General features: G+C 45.0%; 1 protein-coding gene across 1 annotated transcript in view; it reads left to right on the top strand.

Moving 5' to 3' along the window:
• Positions 1 to 21,550, top strand: part of ppp2r5d (protein phosphatase 2, regulatory subunit B', delta) — a 240,946-nt gene that overhangs the window by 209,840 nt on the left and 9,556 nt on the right. Inside the window, exons 14-15 of the mRNA XM_041187627.1 lie at positions 6,893 to 6,965; positions 11,458 to 11,574. Coding sequence (XP_041043561.1) covers positions 6,893 to 6,965; positions 11,458 to 11,574 — 190 coding nt within the window. The remainder of the gene's footprint in view (positions 1 to 6,892; positions 6,966 to 11,457; positions 11,575 to 21,550) is intronic.

The raw sequence follows: 21,550 nt of genomic DNA, 5'->3' as shown, positions 1-21,550 counted from the left end.
GATATGAATACTTGAATACAGCCAAAGGAATGGAATACAGGCATGGTCACAGTGAGCACATGGTGAGTTTCTTAGATCACATCTTGGTATTGTATAGAGAGGAGGCCTAATGTCAGAAGTCTAAGTTATGAGGAAAGACTGACAAAACTTTAATATTTGCCCTCTGGATGTTGACGCCTGTGAAGTGATCTATTGAGGGATGTAAACAGTATTGATGAGGTAAATTAAGCAAATGAGTTCAGATGAAATTGAGTGTAGGTTTTGGAATTGATTAGTAGAGTGATGTCAGAGTTCCTTCACACAGATTGGTCAACGCACATAATCACAGAATAGTACATCACAGAAAGAGGTCACTCACCCCATCGAGACTCTTCTGTAGAGCGATCCAGTGGGCCCCTTCTTGGTGCAGCTCTCCTCCCTCAAGTATTTATCCCATTTCCCTTTGAATCTGCATGCACTACTCTTATCCATCTATGGATTTCAAAACCTAAATTGTTGTTGCATTAAAGTTTTCCCTCATGTCAACTCTAATTTTTTCCAATCATCAAATCTGTGCCCACTCATAATCAATCCTTCGGCCATTGGAAACGGTTTATCTTTACTTACTCTTTCTAAACCTTTCATAATTGTAAACGCCTCCATCAAATTTCCTCTTAGCGTTCCCAACTCTAAAGGAGAACAACATTTATTCTAAACCATCTCAAAAGCCTTTATGTCCTTCCTAAAGTGTACTGCTCAGAGTTGGACATGATACTCTAGCTTGGACCAAACCAGATTTAGCATACGTTTTTGTATACTGTCGCACTTTTGTATGCTTGGAAGTATATCGCTGTTCCTTCACTGTTGCTGGGTCAAAATCCTGGAACTCCCTTCCTATAAGACCATAAGACATAGGAGCAGAAATTAGGCCATTCGGCCCATCGAGTCTGCTCTGCCATTCAATCGTGGCTGATAAGTTTCTCAACCCCATTCTCCCGCCTTCTCCCTGTAACCTTTGATCCCCTTACCAATCAAGAACCTATTTGTCTCAGTCTTAAATACACTCAATGACCTGGCCTCCACAGCCTTCTGTGGCAATGAATTCCAAAGATTCACCACTCTCTGGCTAAAGAAGTTTCTCCTCATCTCTGTTGTAAAAGATCTTCCCTTTACTCTGAGGCTGTGCCCTCGGGTACTAGTCTCTCCTGCCAATGGAAACATCTTCCCCCATGTCCGCTCTATCCAGGCCTTTCAGTATTCTGTAAGTTTCAATCAGATATCCCCTCATCCTTCTAAACTCCATCGAGTATAGACCCAGAGACCTCAGACGTTCCTCATACGTTAAGCCTTTCATTCCTGGGATCGTTCTCATGAACGTCCTCTGGACCCTCTCCAGGGCCAGAACATCCTTCCTGAGATACGGGGCCCAAAACAGCTCTGTGGATGTAGCTACATCACATTGGATTGCAGTGATTCAGGAAGGCATAGTTTAGCATAGGTTTTTGTATACTGTGGATACACGGGTTGCTGTCAGCCATTCCTTTCAGTAAAAGACACATCCCCTTACTTGTTTCTCCAGCTGCGCCTCCCTAGGAAGACAGATCTCACTGATGACGATGATGTAAATTTGGAGTTTCGATAGCTCACGTGATGCGATTGCAGATCTTTCCAGACGGTCACTCTTGAGATTATCCATGAATGTTCCAATATTCCAAGTTGCAAAATTGGGTAGAGATAGAAAAAGCAAAAGAAGGAAGTCACTGGTGGGAGTAGTTTATATGCCCTCTGACAGCAGCTACACTATAGGACAGAGTATTCAGGAAGAAATAATGGAGGATTGTAGGAAAAGTGCCACAATAATCATGGATGACTTTAATCTACATATAAATTGGACAAATTAGATTGGCATAGGTAGCATGAAAGATGAGTTCATCATGTAGTCAGGACAGTTTCTTAGAACAGCACGTTCTAGAGCCAACCAGAGCAGGCTATTCTAGACTTGGCGATGTGCAATGAGACAGGATTAATTAGTGACTTCACGGTAAAGGAGCCTCTAGATGGCAGTGATCATAACATGATTTGAATTTCGCATTCAGTTTGAGGATGAGAAGAGTGGAGGCTAGTATTTTAAACTTAAATAAAGGCAGTTACAAGGGTATGAGGATAGACCTAGCTCACGTGAACTGAGAAATTAGGTTGAAGGATAGGACAGTAGAGATAAAGTAAGGGGAGATGGTGGCGTACTGGTATTGTCACTGGGCTGGTATTCCAGAGACCCAGGGTAATGCTCTTGGGATCCAGGTTCAAATCCCACCACGGCAAATGGTGAAATTTTAATTTAATAAAAAATCTGGAATTAAAAATCTGATGCTGATTGTTGTAAAAAAAAAAAAATTGTCCTTTAGGGAAGGAAATCTGCTGTCTTTACCTGGTTTGGCCTACATGTGACTACATCTGAGGCTAACTATTTTGTGTTCACTGTAGAAGACACAAAAAACATCCCAGAAATACTTGTAAATCAAGAGGTGAAAGGATGGGCTATAATCACCAGGGAGAAAACTGTTAAAACTAAAGTCTGACAAGTCCCCAGGACCTGATGACCTGCATACTAGGGTCTTAAAAGAACAGAAGAAATAGGAGCAGGAGTAGGTCATTCAGCCCCTCAAGCTTGCCCCACCATTCAATAAGATCATGGCTGATCTGCCCCAGGCATCAACTCCTCATAGCCCTCAATTCAACATATTTCAAAAATCTATCTGCCTCCTCTTTAAATACTTTCAGTGATCTAGCCTCCACAGCTCTCTGGGTTAGAGAATTCCAGACATTTACTACCCTCTGAGAGAAGAAATTTCTTCACATCTCAGTTTTAAATGAGTGCCCCCTTATTCTGTAACTATGTCCCCTAGTTTGAGATTTCCCCCACTAGTAGAAACATCTCAACCTCTACCCCGTCAAGCCCCCTCAGAATCTTGTATGTTTCAATAAGATCACCCCTCATTCTTCTAAACGCTAATGAATAAAGGCCTAACCTGTATGGCCGTTCTTGGTAAGTCAACCCCTTCATCCCAGGAACCAACCTAGTGAATCTCTTTTGAATTGCCTCCAATGCCAGTATATCCTTTCTTAAAAACGGGGACCAAAACTGTACACTACTCCAGGTGCAGCCTCACCAATACCCTGTACAGTTGTAACAAGACTTCCCTATTTTTAAACTCCAACCCCCTAGCAATACAGGCCAAAATTCCATTTGCCTTCTTAATTACTTGCTGTACCTACATGCTAACTTTTTCTGTTTAATTTGAACCTGGGTCCCCAGGGCATTACCCTGCGTATCTGGACTACTAGTCCAATGATAATATCACTATGCCACCGCCTCTGCAACTCAACTACTTACAATTTGTATCAATAACTTGGATGAAGGGAGCGAATTTATGCTTGTTAAATTTGCTGATGATACAAGGATGGGTAGGAAAGCAAGTTGCAAGTTAGATACAAAGAGACAGCAAAGGAATAGATAGGTTAAGTGAATAGACAAAAATTTGGCCGATGGAGTATAATGTGGGAAAATGTGAAGTTGTCCACTTTGGCAGGAAGAATAGAAAATCAGTACATTGTTTAAATGCAGAAAGTTGCAGAATTCTTTAGCACAGAGGGATCTGGGTGTCCTGGTATATGAATCACAAAAATTTAGTCTGCAGGTACAGCAAGTAATTAAGAAAGCAATAGGAATGTTGGAGTTTATTGCAAGGAGAGTGGAATATAAAAGTAGGGAAGTTTTGCTAGTTGTACAGGGTGTTGGTGAGACCACATCTGGAGTACTGTGTACAGTTTGGTCTCCTTATTTAAGAAAGGATACAATTATATTAAAAACAGTTCAGAGAAGTTTCATTTGACTCATTCCTGGGATGAAGGGGTTACCTTAGGAGGGAAGGTTGAACAGGGTGGGCCTGTATCCATTGGAATTTAGAAGATTGGGAGGTGATCCTATTGAAACATATAAGACCCTGAGGGGACTTGACAGGGTGGAAGCTGAAAGGATGTTTCTCCTTGGGGGAGAGACTAGAACTAGGAGATACAGTTTAAAAATAAGGCATCTCCCATTTAAGACAGAGATGAGAATTTTTTCTCTCAATGGGTTGTTAGTTTGTGGATTTCTCTTCTCCAGAGAGCAGTGGAGGCTGGGTCATCGAATATTTTAAGGCTGAGCTAGATAAATTCTTTATTGACAAGGGAGTGAAAGGTTATATGAGGTGGACAGGAGAATAGAGTTGAGGCCACAATCAGATCAGCCATGATCTTATCAAATAGAGCAGGCTCGAGGGCACGAATGGTCTCTTCCTGATTCATATACTCGTATGTGTGTAAAATTTAAAGTTTTCTTCCTTTGATCACAAAGGTGATTTTGCAGGGTGTCATTCCCCAGCCAGGAGAAAGTGGGACAGCCTACTTTTAAGGCACCATTTCTAGCCCCTTCCCCATTTGGGTTGAGCAGAGGGTATCCTCTGTCCCAGCAATGGTGTCCAATGAACTTCATGCATTTGTCGTCTCTGTGCAGATTCTTGATTAGTTATTCCCAGATTCATAGCCCAGTCCCAATTGCCAATTCTCCATCGCCACAGGACTTTGCAAAAGGATCCTGGTAGAAGCCTGTATGTGACTTTGTTTAATGTGGAGACTGTGGGGTGGAGTCATTGTCCATGAGCTTGATGGGTTGCTGGTCAGAAATATGTTGAACCACAATGACCAAGACCATCATGCTGCTGCAGCCTTCTCCCAACTTCGCAGCTAGTGAAACTCTCAATCTTCCTTCAACTGTTCTGGCTTTTGAGGACTCCATGGGAGGCTCTACCAGGAGCAAGGAGCTTGCAAAAGCATTGCTCAAAAGATTGTCAGAGTTCATAAACCTCGCCACCAAATCAAGGTAACAATCCACAGAGGGATCCGGAATAGGATCTTAGATGCACTGTCAGAACTCCCCAGTAGTATAAATGAAATGGTAGAGTAGGGAATATGCCGGGCCATGAGGTTACAGATTGTGTTCGAGTACAATTCTTCTGCTGCTGATGGCCCACGTGACCTCATGATTGCTCAGTCGAGTTGCTAGACCTGTTTGAAATCTATCTCATTTAGCCCGGTGGTAGTGCCACACAACACAATGGAGGGTATCTTCAATGTGAAGGCAGGACTTCATCTCCACAATGACTATGTGGTGGTCACTCCTACTGATGCTGTCATGGACAGATGCACCTGCAGCAGCCAGGTTGGTGAGGATGAGTTCAAGTATGTTTTTCCCTCTTGTTGGTTCCCCCACCTGCCGCAGGCCCAGTCTAGCAGCTATGTCATTTAGGACCCAGCCAGCTAGGTCAATAGTGGTGCTACCGAGCCACTCTTGGTGTTGGACATTTAAGTCCCCAAAGTACATTCTGAACCCTTGCCACCCTCACTGCTTCCTCCAACTGGTGTTCAAAATGGAGGAGTACTGACTCAAAAGCTGGGGGTGGGGGTTTTGGGGTGGTTGGGGGGCAGTAGTTGGTAATCAGCAGCAGGTTTCCTTGCCTGTGTCTGACCTGATGCATTTCTATGTCCTCTTGAAGTTTATTTACCATCTTCTTCACTACTGCACATCAAACATTCATGTCATCAGCAAATTACATAATTTTGCCCCATACTGTGGAGTCCAGGTCCATTTATATATGTATGTGTGCGTGTTGGGAGTGCGGTTTCTGCACAGAGGAATGGAGCTGGAATTTGGATGCTGCAACATGTGTGTGGGGTGGGGAATGCAATGATGAGTGGTCTTTCTGGATAGATGAGTTAAGATGAATGGAATGGCTTTCTGTGTGCATATTTATCTGTAATCTAAACACCTGCTGATCACAGTCTGGCACTGGGCATTACAGACTACTGTAATGAGCCTAGAGAAAAGGTTACCCACGATAGCTCTGATCATCACTGTGTAAACTAGTGACTTTTTAGCCTCAGAGTTGTTGCATTCCCTGTCTTGAACTCACATTGCAAATATCCGAAACAGACTGATCTGATTGTAACTTTAACCCCACATTCCCGTCTACCCCGATAACCTTTCACCGTCTTGTTAATCAAGAATCTATCTAGCTCTGTCTTAAAAATATTCAAGGACTCTACTTCCACTGCCTTTTGAGGAAGAGAGTTCCAAAGGCTCACAACCCTCTGAGAGAAGAAATTCCTCCTCATCTCTGTCTTAAATGAGTGACCCTTAAGTTTTAAACAGTGACCCCCTAGTTCTAGATTCTCCCACAAGAGGAAACATCCTCTCCACATCCACCCTGTCAAGACCCCTCAGCATCTTAAAGGATTCGATCAAATTGCGGGTACAGGAGGGGCAGCAGGGGGAGCAGTGAAGGCTGGCGTGGGAGGGGCAGCAGGGGCCAGCAAGACTGCGGGAGAGGCAGTGGGCAAGGGGCTTTGCTGGCTGGCATGGCACAGCAAGTGCCATCGGGGCCAGAAGGGGAGGGGGCACAAGGGCCAGAGGGAGAGGGCTGGCATAAGCATTGCTTATTCTTTGGCATGTCCTATTTGAATATTTTGCTCCTGGATGTTTGGAAAGGCCCATTCTTGTTGTTGACTTGTTAATTAGAATTAGAGGTCCGTTATCTGCTAATGTGGCTAGCATCAAAGTGATACAATATGAGCACAGACTTGAACTGTACACATGACCTAAGGCTGCACAGCAGAGAGACGAAAAGTTTGGAAATTGTTGTTAAAATATTCAGTCATAGCAATTTTAACACCGGTTTAAATCTATAAGTGTTATATTGTCCTTTTAAAAATAAAAAATAAACATATTATTGGCCTCAGTGAATTGCAGAATCTCCTACCTTTGCCGTTAGGAGAGTTACAAAGCCCAGCAATAATGTTTATTTTTGTATTTCAGGGAGAAATTCAAACTTAAAGAGCGTGAGGAGATCTGGCAAAAAATAGAGGATCTGGCTCAACATAATCCTCAGGTATCAAAACATCATTCAACACCTCCCCATCCCATCCTCCCTCCCGGCTCCCTCCCTCCTGCTCCTCACCCCTCCCACCCCTCCTTGCCCCCTCCTCCCTCTTCCTTACCCCATTCCTCACCTCCTTCCCACTCCTCCTCCTCCCTGCCCCCACCACTCCACACGCTCCCCCCAAGTCATGAAACAAGGTGGTTTAGGGAGGTAATTCAAGAGTTTAGGACCTAGGCAACTAAAGGCATGGCCATCAGTGGTAGAGCAATTAAAATTGGGATGCTCATGAGGTGGGAATTAGATAAGTGTAGATATCTCTGAGGGTTAGGAGGCTGCAGGAGGTTATATTGATAGGGAGAGGCCATGGAACAATTTGAAAACGATGAGTATTTTAAGATTGATGTGTTGCATAACTGAACCAGTGTAGTTCACGAGGACAGGGATAATGGGTGTGCTTGGTGACTGAACATCCACAGCTCTCTGGGGTAGAAAATTCCAAAAATTCACAACCTTTTAAATGAAGAAATCTCTCCACATCTCAGTCTGGATGGCAGATCCCATGTTCTGAGACCCTGACCCCTAGTTCTTGACTCCCCAAACAGTGGCAAAATCCTACCAACATTGATGCAGTCAAGCCCCTTAGAAATGTTTGTGCCAATAAGAAATTACATTCTTCTAAATTCTATGGAATGTAGATCTAGTCTACTCAATGTCTCCTCATTGCACATTCCCCTCATCCCAGTAATTGATCTGGTAACCCTTTGTTGCACTCTCTTTAAATCAGATATATCCCGCCTTAGGTAAACAAAAATATGGGGAACAAAAGTCCTCTGGCGTATTCTGCATGACAATGTCTCGACCAATCATTCTTGCATCTGTCCTGATGAGTGTAAGACTAAAATCTCCCACAGCATGCCTCTCTTTTCAGCAGTACTACACTACAAACCTTCCTGCAGTCTGAGAAACATCCAATAACCATTACCCTCTTTTCTTGTCATTCAGCCAATTTCATATCCATATTGCCGCTGTCTCTTGAATTTCATGAGCTATAACTTTGCTTACAAGTCTGTTGTTCAGTACTGTATCCAAATGCCTTCTGGAAGTCCATGTACACCAAATCAATAGCATTACCCTCATCAACCCTCTCTGTTACCTCTGCAAAAAAACTCCAGCCTGTTAGTTAAACACAATTTTCCCTTGAGAAATTCATGTTGGCTTTCCTTAATTAACCCTCTTTTGTCCTTGTGACTATTAACTTTATCCCGAATTATTGTTTCTAGACGTTTCCTCGCCATCGAAGTTAAACTGACTAGCCTGTAGTTGCTGGGCTTTTCTTAACAGAATCGCAGAAGAGGCCCTTTGGCCCATCGAGTCTGCACCGACACGTGAGAAACACCTGACCCACCTCCCTAATCCCATTTACCAGCACTTGGCCCATAACCTTAACAAGGGTATAATGTTTGTAATTCTCCGGTCCTCTAGAACCACCCCTGAAGTTAAGGAAGACTGGAAAATTATGGCCAGTGCCTCTGCAATTTCCATTCTCGCTTCCCTCAGTATCCTTGGGTACATCGCATCTGGCCCTGGTGATTTATCAACTTTAAGTACAGACAGCTTATCCAAAATTTCTCATTATCAATTCTAAACCCTTCAAGTGTCTAAATTGCCTCCTTTTTCACCTGTGTAACATCATCTTCCTTGCTAAAGACATGCTAAGTTTTCATTTAATACCTTAGACATGCCCTCTATCTCCATGAGCAGAAGGAAGTACAGGAGCGGGCACGTGGAGGCACGCCTCCAATCGGCACCCCCGGTTGCGGGGGGCATCACCATTTTACGTGGGTAAGCCAATTAAGCCTACCCGGTGTGACATCCGCCAGGAAGCGCTATACGCTCCCTGGGTGGGGGTGGTGGGGGGGATTCCCTGAGCCGTGAAAGAGCGCACTCATCTCCCTGAAGCTAAGTGCTGCCTCAGGGAGATCAGCTCCAAACGTAAAAATGCTAAAAATAGAAAAATAAAACTTCCTTGACATGTCCGCTCAAGTGACACTGTCACATGATTTGGGACATGTTCATCACTTTTAGCTAAACTTTTAATAAATTTTTAAAAACCTCCATGAAACCTCATCCCGCCCGTGGATGAAGTTTCATGCTCTCTCTGAAGCCCGGCAGGGCTCCCAGCCCGACTTCACCCCATGTCATTTTACGTGTCGGCAAGCAGGCCCCAACCCCGCTCACCAACCGGAAAATCCTGCCCCATGTGTAATTCCCCTTTTTGGTCCCTAATTGGCTACTCCTTTTACCATACTTTTTCCTTTATATGCCTATAGCAGACTTTGGAAATCCCTTTTACCTTAGTTGCCAGTCTCTTCATACTCTCTCTTTGCTTCTCTTATTTGCTTTTACACATCCTCTCTGAATCTTCTATATTCAGCCTGGTTCTTTGTTGAATTATCCAGCTGACAAAAGCAGACTTTTTCCCCTTCTCTATCTCTCTTGTCACTCAGGGAGCTCTGGATTTGTCTGCTTACTTTATCACTTTGTGGGAATATACCTTGAGTGCCTGAACTATCTCTTTTTTAAAGGTAGCCCATTGTTCAGTTACTGATTTTCCTGCTAACCTTTGACTCAATTTTTTCTGCCTAGATCCATTCTTACCCTATTGAAGTTGGCTTTCCCCCGGTTAATTATTCTGGATTGTTCTTCGTACATTTTCATAGCCAACCTAAATCTTATGAAAGAATGATCAGTGTCCCCTCAATTTTCTCTGACTGACACTTGGCCGACCTCGTTCCCAAGAACCAGGTCTAGCAGTGCCTCCCTTCTCATTGGACTGGACACATACTGCTGTAGAAAATTCTCCTGAACACAAGCTATAAACTCTTGCCCCTCTCTGCCCTTTAAACTACTGCTATCCCTGTTTATATTCAGGTAAGTAAAGTCCCCCATTATAACTAGCTCATAATTATTCCACCTCTGTAATTTCCTTGCACATTTGTTCTTTTACAACCTTCTCACCAGTTGGTGGCCTGTAGACTACACAGACTAATTTTATCTTTTTTGTTCCTTAGCTCAAGCCAAATAGATTCTGTCCTTCACTCCTCTGGGATATTCTCTCCAGCACTGCAATGCTCTCCTTAATACCACCATCTTTCCCCCTTTCTTCCTTTCCTATCTTTCCTGAACACCTTGTATCCAGAAATATTTAACACCCAGTTCTGCCCTTATTTGAGCCAGGGCTCTGTTATAGCCACAATGTCATATGGCAATCTGCACCTTAACTCACCAATCTTAATTGCTGCACTCCGTACATTCACATACATAAGCAGTAATCCTGAGTTATTATCCTGAGTTAGTCTTTATTACTTCCTCCCTTATTCTGACCCCTGTTATTAACTTACTATTCCCTATTCTACGCTATCTATCTCTCCCAGTATACTATTCCTCTCTGATGTTATCTCCTGGGTTCCACATCCCTGCCAAGTTAGGTTAAATCCTTCCCAATAGCACTAGCAAAATGTCCTGCAAGGAACTCAGTCCAGCTCTGTTCTGGTGCAATCCATTCAGCCAGAATCTACCCCAAGAACCTAAAGCCCTCCCTCCTGCATCATCTTTCCAGCTACACGTTCATCTGTCTTATCATCCTATTTTGATACTCACTTGTGCATGGTATGGGAGTATTCGGAGATTACTACTTTTGAGATCCTGCTTACTAGTTCCCTACCTATCTCCCTCAATTCTGACTGTAGGACCAGATTTCTCTTTCTATCTGTCGTTCGTACCAATGTGGACCATGGCTGCTGGTTGTTGACCCTCCCACCCTGGGGCGCTGTGAAGCCGTTCAGTAACATCCTTGGCACTAGGAAGGCAGCACGCCATCCTGGATTCACACCTGTAGCCACAGAAACACCTATCTATTTACCTGTCGAATCTCCTATCACTATTGCTCTTCCAGTCTTCCGTGTATGCCACTGTACAGCTGAGCCACCTGCGGTTTCATGGACTTAGCTCTGGCTGCACTCTCCAGGTGAACCATCACTCATCCGTGTTAAGAAGTGAAGCCTGGTTGGAGAGTGGGATGCACTCGGGAGACTCCTGTACTATCAACTGTTCCTTTGTAACTGGTGGGTCACCCACCCCCTTGCTCCCTGCATACTCTTAAGCTGCAGGTGGCAGTGTTGATTATGTAGTTAATACTACTATTAATAAACTTGTACAAATACTAATAAACCCTATATAATAAAGCTTATTTTTAAAAAAATAAGACTCACCAGCTACTCCCTTTAGTCTCAGTCCCTAACTTTGAAGAAAGGGAAACCCAGTAGCAATACTCACCGACCAATCACCTCATGGCTTTCCTGTAATGTCACTGTTTCATTTTTTCTTTCCTGCTTATTTGAAACTCAAGGGCACTCTGGACATGCCTGTTGCTGCTTTAGGTAAGTACTAGGCCCTGATTTCGGGGGCTCAATTTTCACGTTTCTGCTTTAATCCTTTTCAGTCCAGTGCGTACACTGAGTGCTCAGCTATCAGCCCCGTGTTCTCCATGGAGACAGAGACTCCCACTACCGAGGATATCCAGCTGCTGAAGAAGGCTGTAGAGACTGAGGCTGTTCAGGTAATGTCACAGCTTCTACAATCTAACAGAGTAACATGATACTGCAGGGTTACGCTCCCTGGCTGCCTCACTTAGTATACACAACTCCATAGCATGAATGTCACACATTTGATTCCTCATTTCTGCTTCATTGGCTGATTGCTATTCTCTAGATAAGGTGGGGAAGGGAGTCGCACAGAGAATTTCTGTTGCTGGGGTCTGTTGAGGATTCCGCCACCAAATGCCTGCCATCAGAACAGGATGCCAGCAATAGTACTGAAGACCTGTGCTCCAGAACTAGATTGTCCCCACCCAAGTTATTCCAGAACCAGCTGCAACACTGGCACTTGCCCAGCAATGTGGAAAAGTGCCTGGGCATGCCCTGTCCATAAAAGGCAGGACAAATTCAACCCAGCCAATTACCGTCCCAGCTCTCAATCATCAGCAAAGTGATGGAAAGTGTCTTCAACAATGCTACCAGGCAGCATTTACTCAGCAATTACCTGCTCACTGACGCTCAGTTTGGGTTCCACCAGGGCCACTCAGCTCCTGACCTCATTACAACCTTAATACAAACATGGACAAAAGAACTGAACTCCAGAGGTGAGGTAAGAGTGACTGCCCTTGACATCAAGGCAGCATTTGACTGAGTGAGGCATCAAGAAGCCCTAGCAAAACTGGAGTCAATGGGAATCAGGGGGAAAACTCCCCGCTGGTTGGAGTTATACCTAGCACAAAGAAAGATGGTTGTGGTTGTTGGAGGTCACTCATCTCAGTTCCGGGACATCACTGCAAGAGTTCCTCAGGGCAATGTCCTAGGTCCAACCATCAATGACCTTTTTTCCATCATAAGGTCAGAAGTGGGGTTCTTCGCTGATGATTGCACAATATTCAACACCATTCCGGTCTCATCAGAAACTGAAGCAGTCCAGGTCCAAAGGCAGCAAGACCTGGACAATATCCAGCCTTGGGCTGACAAGTGGCAAGTAACATTTGTGCCACACAAGTGTCAGGCAATGACCATCTCCAACAAGAGAGAATCTAACCATTACCATAGTCAATGACATCACCATCACTGAATCCTCCACTATCCACATCTTGGGAGTTATCATTGACCAGAAACGGAACTGGACTAGCCATATATGGGCTTTTCTGCCTTTCTTCAGAAGGAAGAGCAGTGGCCTTGGTAAGTAGGACCTGGTGAGTAAATTAGAAAAGTGTAACATTTTTAAACAAGTAGCTATACTTGGATTTAACTGAGAAGCGGAGTAATAGGGGAAATTTAGGGCCAATATAATGAAGTAATATAAATAATCCAAAGTAGAATAAAGTTAATGTAAGGAAAGTAGAGTGAAGACATGGCAGGGCAGCTTAGTTAAGCGGAATGCGTATCCTGTAAATGTGCAAAGTCATGGATGCTACCGGTGCCCTAGATGACCACATGTGCAGGAAGTGCTGCCAGCTGCAGAAACTTGAGCTCCAGATTTCAGGGCTTGAGTGGCAGATCGAGTCACTGTGGCGCATCCACAAGGCAGCGAGGTGGTCACACCGCAGCTGAAGGGCCTAGAGACAGAGAGGGAATGGGTGACTACCAGACAATCCAAGGGGAGTTGGCAGGTAGTGCAGGAGTTCCCCGGGGTCCCACTCACCAGTCGGCTTTCTGTTTTGGAAGCTGGTGAGAGTGCTGGTTCTTCAGAGGTATGCAGTCGGAGCCACGTTTGTGGCACCACAAGTGACTCGGCTGTACAGGAGGGGAGGAAGAAAAAGAAGAGAGCAATAGTGAGTTGGGATTCATTGGTTATGGGAACAGACAGGCGTTTCTGTGGCCGTAGATGTGGCTGCAGGCTGGTATGTTACCTCTCTGGTGCCAGGGTCAAGGATGTCACTGAGTGGCTGCAGGACATTCTTCTGGGGGAGGGTGAACAGCCAGAGGTTGTGGTCCACATTGGGCAGAACCTCAAATGTAGTAATCTCTGGATTACTCCCAGTGTCACATGCTAGTGAGTACAGAAATAGGAGGATGAGGCAAATGAATATATGGCTGGAAAGATGGTTCAGGAGGGAGGGCTTTAGATTCTTGGGACATTGGGACTGGCTCGGGGGGAGGAGGCACCTGTATAAGCCAGAAAGATTGCAGCTGAACAGAGCCGAAACTGAGTTCCTTGCGGGGCGTTTTGCTATTGCTGTTGGGAGGGTTTAAGTTAACTCGGCAGGGGTGTGGGAACCAAGAGAAAATATCAGAGAGGAATACCAAGGTGCACAAAATACTGGGAGGGACAGATAGCACTAGTATAATCAATAGTAAGTTAATAGGTGAAGTCAGGGTGAGGGAGAAGGTAACAAAATCTAAATCAGGGTTACTATGCGTATATGTGAATGCACGGAGTATAGTAAATAAGATTGGGGAGTTATAGGCGCAGATTGCCATGTGGAAATATATTGTGGCGATAACAGAGACCTGGCTCAAGGAAGGGTAAAACTGGGTGTTAAATATTCCCTGGTACAAAGTGTTCAGAAGAGATGGGAAAGGAGATGGGCTGGTGGTATTGGTTAAGGAGAGTATTGCAGTGCTGGAGAACGGGGATGTCCCAGAGGGTTCAAGGACAGAGTCAATTTGGCTAGGGCTAAGGAACAAAAAGGAACAAATACATTGCTCAGTATACCTATAGGCCACCAACTAGAAGGATGTAGTAGAAGAAATCTGCAGGGAAATTACAGAGAAATGCAGACATTATAGAGTAGTTATAATGGGGGACTTTAATTACCTGAATGTAGACCAGGACAGTGGTAGTGTAAAGGGGCAAAAGTTCCTTGATTGTGTTCAGGAGAATTTTCTACAGCAGTACATGTGCAATTCAACAAGAAGAAATGCACTGTTGGACCTGGTTCTTGGAACTGAGGTGGGTCAAGTAGATCAAATGTCAGAGGGGGAACATTTAGGAGAAAGGGATCATTATATCATATGTTTTAGGATGATGAAAGGAAAGGACAGTAGGTAATCCAGCATAAAAATAATTAACTGGACGAGAGCCAACCTCAATGAGGCAAGAACAGAGCTGGGCCATATAGATTTGAATGAAAGATTGGCAGGGAAAACTGTGGCTAAACAATGGGCTATCTTCAAAAAAGGCACAGTCAAGGTATATTCTATCTAAAGGGAAAGGTAGACATAACAATTCCTAAGCTCCCTGGATGAAAAAGGAGATAGAAATTAAGATAAAGAAAAAGTGTGCTTATGACAGGTGTCAGGTAAAAAATACAATTTAGAACCAAGTGGAATGTGGAATACAGAAGGAGAGGTGAAAAAGCATATTAGAGAAGCAAAGAGGGATTATGAGAAAAGACTGGCAGCCACCATAAAGGGGAATCCCAAAGTCTTCTACAGGCATATTAATAGCAAAAGGGTGGTAAAAGGAGGAGGAGGGCTGATTAGGGCCTAAAAGGGAATTTACACATGGATGAAGGGGCCATGGCTGAGGTATTAAATGAATACTTTGCATCCACCCTTACCAAGAAGTAGATGCTACCCGGGCCATGGTGACAGATGAGGAAACTCTGTCAGGAGAAGGGTTTAAAATTGATGAGCAAGTGTTGAATACACTGTCGGTAATTGAAGTTGACACAGCACTGGGACCAGATGAGATGTATCCAAGGATATTGAAGGAAGTGAGTAGACATTTCAGGGGCACTGGCCGTAATTTTTCAGTCTTCCCTAAACTCAGGATGTGCCAGAAGACTGGAGAATTGCAAACATTACACCCTTGTTCAAAAAAGGTTGTAAGGTTAAGCCTAGCAATTACAGACCAGTCAGTTTAACTTTAAGATTCTAGAAACAATTATTTGGGATAGAATTAGAAAAATATGGGTTAATAAGGAAGAGCCACCGTGGATTTATATAGAGGAAATCGTGTTTAACTAACTTGCTGGAGTCTTTTGAAGAGGTAACAGAAAAGGTCGATGAGGGTAATGCTGTTGATGTGGTGTACATGGATTTTGAAAAGGTATTTGACACAGTGCCACACAACAGACTTGTGAGAAAAGTTATTGCTCATGGAATAAAAGGGCACAGTAGCAACGTGGATATAAAATTGGCTGAGTAATAGGAAACACAGAGTAATGGTCAATGGATATTTTTCGGGCTAGAGGAGTGGAGTTCCCCAGGGATCGGTATTGGGGCCCCTGCTTTTCCTAATGTGTATTAATAATATTGGTGTGCAGGGGACAATTTCAAAGTTTGTGGATGATACGATGCTTGGGAGTGTTGTAAACTGTGAGGACAGTGTAGAACTTCAAAAGGGCATAGACAAGTTGGTGGAGTGGGCAGATAGGTGGTAGATGAAGTTTGATGCGGAGAAGTGTGAGGTGATGCATTTTGGTAGGAAGAACATGGACAGACAATAAAAAATAAGGGTGAAATTTTGAAGGGGTGGCAGGACAGATGGAGAGAAGAGTTAATAAAGCACGAAGTATCCTGAGCTTTATTAATATGGGCATAGAGTACAAGAGCAAAGAGGTTATGCTGAATTTATGTAAGATGCTCATTAGAACTCAGCTGGAGTACAGTTCTGGGTGCCACGCTATAGGAAGGATGTGAACACATTAGAGAGAGTGCAGAAGAATTTACAAGAATGGTTCCAGGGTTGAGAAACCTCAGCTATGAGGATAGCTTGGAGAGGTTGGGACTGTTTCCCTTGGAGAGAAGGCGGCTAAGAGGAGATTTGATAGAGATGTTCAAAATCATGAGTGGGCTGGAGAGAGTAGATAGGGAGAAGCTGTTCCCACTCGTAAAAGGCTCAAGCACAAGAGGGCGCAGATTTAAAGTGATTTGCAAAAGAAGCAAATGTGACATGAGAAAAAATTTTCACACATTGAGTGGCTCTGGTCTGGAAGGTACTGCCTGGAAGTGTGGTGAAGGTAGGTTCAAGCGGAGCACTCGAGGGCATTAGATGATTTATTTGAAGAGAAACAATGTGCAAGGGTACAGGGAAAAGGTAGCGTAATGGAACTAGGTCATAATGCTCATTTGGAGAGCTGGTGCAAACATGATGGGCCGAATGGCCTCCTTTGCCGTTAAGGTTCTGTGATATAAATACAGTGGCTACAAGAGCAGGTCAGAGGCTAGGAATCCTGTGGCGAGTAACTCATTTCCTGGCTTCCCAGAGTCTATCCACAATCTACAAGGTACAAGTCAGGAGTATAGTGGAATACTCTCCACTTGCCTGGATAAGTGCAACTCCAACAGCATTCGAAGCTTGACACTATCTAGGACAAAACTTGATTGACACCCCTTCCACAAACATTCACTCACCCCACCACTAACGCACAGTAGCTGCAGTGTTTACCATCTACAAGATATTCTGCAGGAACTCATTGAGGCTCCTTAAGCAGCACCTTCCAAACCCACGACCACTACCGTCTAGAAGGACAAGGGCAGCAGATGCATAGGAACACCACCGCATGGAAGTTCCCCTCCAAGCCGCTCACCATCCTGACTTGGAAATATATTGCCATTCCTACACTGTCGCTGGGTCAAAATCCTGGAACCTTCTCCCTAACAGCACTGTGGGTGTACCTACACCACATGGACTGCAGCGGTTCAAGAAGGCAGCTCACCACCACCTTCCCAAGGGCAATTAGGGATGGGCAATAAATGTTTGTCTATTTAATGATGCATGTGTCCCAATTACGAAAAATAAATAAATAATAAGTTTCAGTTTCTGGTGAATGGTAACCCTCAGAATGATATTTTATTCATTTACGGGATGTGGTTGTTGCTAGCTAGGCCAACATTTATTGGCCATCCCTATTTGCTCTTGTTCAGAGGGCATTTAAGAGTCATACACAGGCTAGACTAGGTAAGGATGACGGATTTCCTTCCCTAAAGAACATTAGTAACTCAGATGGGTTTTTACGACAATCTGCAATGGTTTCATAGTCATCATGAGACTTTTTATTAAATTCAGATTTCACCATCTGCCATGGTGGGATGCGAGCCCAGGTCCCCAGGGTCTCTGGAACATGAGTCCCATGACAATGCCACTATGCCACCGCCATTCACCGATGGTAATGATATTGAATGTCAAGGGACGATAGTTGTATTCTCTCTTGTTGGATATGGTCATTGCCTGGCATTGTGTGGCATGAATGTTACTTACCACTTATCAGCCAAGCCTGTATATTGTTCAGATTTTGCCGCATATGGACATGGACTACTTCAGTATCTGAGGAGTCACAAATGGTCCTGAACATTGTGCAATCATCAGCGAACATGCCCACTTCTAATCTTATGATGTAGGAAAAGTAATTAATTAAGCAGCTGAAGATGGTTGGGCCTGGTACACTACCCTGAGGAACTCCTGCGTCGATATCCCAGGGCAGAGATGATTGACCTTCAACAACTACAACCATCTCCCTTTGTGCTAGGTATGACTTCCAACCAGTAGAGAGTTTTCCCCTGATTCCCATTGACTGCAGTTTTGCTAGAGCTCCTTGATGCCACATAAGGGAGGCAATAGCACAGTGGTGTTGTCGCTGGATTGGTAATCCAGGTACCCAGGGTAATGCTGGGTTCGAATCTCACCACAGCAGATGGTGGAATTTGAATTCAGTAAAAATCTGGAATTAAAGGTCTAACGATGACCATGGAACCATTGTCGATTGTTGTAAAAACCCAGCTGGGGGTTCACTAATGCCCTTTAGGGAAGAAAATCTGTCATCCTCACCTGGTATGGTCTACACGGAACCCTAGACCCACACATGCACTCTGAAATGGCCAAGCAAGCCATTCAGTTGTAACAAACCACCACAAAGTCATAAAAAGGAACGAAACCAGATGGACCACCCAGCATCGACCTAGGCACCGGAAACTACAATGGCAATGGCAATCGCAGCCCTGTTGACCCTGCAAAGTCCTACTTGCTAACATCTGAGGGCGAGTGCCAAAATTGGGAGAGCTGTCTCACAGACTAGGCAAGGAGCAGCCTGGCATAGTCATCCTCATGGATAATGACTCAGACAACGCCATCACCATCCCTGGGTATGTCCTGTCCCAACGGCAGGACAAGCCCTGCAGAGGTGACGGCACAGTGGTGTACAGGCAGGAGGAACCTGCCTTCGGAGTCCTCAACATCGACTCTGGACCCCCATGAAGTCTCATGACATCAGGTCAAACATGGGCAAGGAAACCTCCTGCTGATTACCACATACCGCCCTCCCTCAGCTGATGAATCAGTGTTCCTCCATGTTGAACACCACTTGGAGGAGGCACTGAGGGTGGCAAGGGCGCAGAATGTACTCTGGATGGGGGAACTTCAAAGTCCATCACCGAGAGTGGCTCGGTAGCATCACTACTGACCGAGCTGGCCATTTCCTAAATGACATAGCTGCTAAACTGGGTCTGCGGAAGGTTGTGAGGGAACCAACAAGAGGGAAAAACATATTTGACCTCATCCTCACCAACCTGCCCTGCCGCAGATGCATCTGTCCATAACAGCATCGGTAGGAGTGGCCACTGCACAGTTGTTGTGGAGACAAAATCCCGCTTTCACATTGAGGATACCCTCCATCATGTTGTATGGCACTACCACCGTGCTAAATGGGATAGATTTTGAACAGATCTAGCAGCTCAAGACTGGGCATCCATCTGTAACACCATGATCCGTCATATCCTCCCAATCTACCATTACCATCAAGCCAGGGGATCAACCCTGGTTCAATGAACAGTGCAGGAGGGCATGCCAGGAGCAGCACCAGGCTGGTGAAGCTATAACACAGAACTACTTGCGTGCCAAGCAGCATAAGCAGCAAGTGATAGACAGAGCTAAGCGATCCCACAACCAATGGATCAGATCTAAACTTTGTGGTCTAGCCACATCCAGTTGTGAATGGTGGTGGACAATTTAACAACTCACTGCAGGAGGAGGCTCCACAAATATCCCCATCCTCAATGATGGGGGAGCCCAGCACATCAATGCAAAAGATAAGGCTGAAGCATTTGTTACAATCCTCAGCCAGAAGTGCCGAGTGGATGATCCATCTCTGCCTCCTCCGGAGGTCCCCAGCATCATAGATGCCAGCCTTCAGCCAATTCGATTCATTCCACATGATATCAAGAAACAGCTGAAGGCACTGGATACTGCAAAGGCTGTGGGCCCTGATTATATTCCGGCAATAGTACCGAAGACTTGTGCTCCAGAACTTGTCGCACCCCTAGCCAAGCTGTTCCAGTACAGCTACAACACTGGCATCTACCCGGCTATGTGGAAAATTGCCCAGATATATCCTGTACACAAAAAGCAGGACAAATCCAAACCAGCCAATTACGGCCTCATCAGTCTACTCTCGATCATCAGTAAAGTAATGGAAGGGGTCAACAACAGTGATATCAAGTGGCACTTGCTTAGCAATAACCTGCTCACTGATGCTCATTTTGGGTTCCACCAGGGCCACTTAGCTCCTGACCTCTTCACAGCCTTGGTTCAAGCATGGACAAAAGAGCTGAACTCCAGAGGTGAGGTGAGAGTGACTGCCCTTGACATCAAGGCCATATTTGACTGAGTGTGGCATCAAGGAGCCCTTGCAAAACTGGAGTCAGTGAGAATCGGGGTGGGGGGGAACTCTCTGCTGGTTGGAGTCATACCGAGCACAAAGGAAGATGGTTGTGGTTGTTGGAGGTCGGTCATCTCAGCTGCAGGGCATCACCATGAGTTCCTCAGGGTAGTGTCCGAGGGCCAGCCATCTTCAACTGCTTCATCAATGACCTTCTTTCCATCATAAGGTCAGAAGTGAGGATATTCGTTGATGATTGCACAATGTTCAGCACTATTTGTGACTTCTCAGATACTGAAGCAATCCATGTCCAAATGCAGCAAGACCTGGACAATATTCAGGCTTGGGCTGACAAGTGGCAAGTAACATTCACGTCACACAAGTGTCAGCCAATGATCAAATCTAACGAGAGAGAATCCAGCCATTGCCCCTTGATGTTCAATGGCATTACCATCACTAAATCCCCCACTATCAACATCCTGGGGGTTACCATTGACCCAAAACAGAACTGGACTAGTCACTGTGGCTACAAGAGCAGGTGAAAGGCTAGGAATCATGCAGTGAGTAGCCCACCTCCTGACGCCCCAAAGCTTGTCCACCTTCAACAAGGAATAAGTCAGGAGTGTGATGGCATACTCCCCACTTGCCTGGATGAGTGCAGCTCTCACAACACTCAAGAAGCTTGACACCATTCAGGACAAAGCAGCCTGCTTGATTGGCACCACATCGATAAACATTCACTCACTCCACCACTGACACACAATAGCAGCGGTGTGTACCATCCACAAGATGCACTGCATAAATTCACCAAGGCTCCTCCGACACCATCTCCCAAACCCACGGCCACTACCATGTGAAGGACAAGGGTAGCAGATATATGGGAACGCCACCACGAAGAAGTTCCCTTCCAAGTCACTCACCATCCTGACTTGGGAATGTGTTGCCATCCTTTCAATGTCGCTGGGTCAAAATCCTGAAACTCCCTTCCTAACAGCACTGTGGGTGTACCTACACCAAATGGACTGCAGCGGTTCAAGAAGGCAGCTCACCACCACCTTAAAGGCAACTAGGGATGGACAATAAATGCTGGCCCAGCCAGCGATGCCCACATCGTAAGAATGAATAAGAAAAAAAAAATTCTGTCAAATGCTGCCTTGATGTCAAGGGTAGTCACCCTTGTCTCATCTCTAGAGTTTGGCTCTTTCATCCATGTTTAGACCAAGGTAGTAATGAGGTCAGGAGCTGAGTGGCCCTGGTGGAACCCTACCCGAGCATTCGTGAGCTGAGTGTCAGTGAGCAGTTTATTGCTGAGTAACTGCCATTTGATAGCACTGTCGATGACGTCTTCCATCACATTGTTGATGGTCGAGAGTAGACTGATGGGGTATTAATTGGCCAGGTTGGATTTGTCTTGCTTTTTGTGTACAGGACATGCCTGGGCAATTTTCCA

This window comes from Carcharodon carcharias, chromosome 5, assembly GCF_017639515.1.
Source record: "Carcharodon carcharias isolate sCarCar2 chromosome 5, sCarCar2.pri, whole genome shotgun sequence".
In the NCBI taxonomy this organism is placed as follows: domain Eukaryota; kingdom Metazoa; phylum Chordata; class Chondrichthyes; order Lamniformes; family Lamnidae; genus Carcharodon; species Carcharodon carcharias.
The sequence above is the reverse complement of the archived record's forward strand: the minus strand, read 5'-3'. Positions and strand labels throughout refer to the sequence as shown.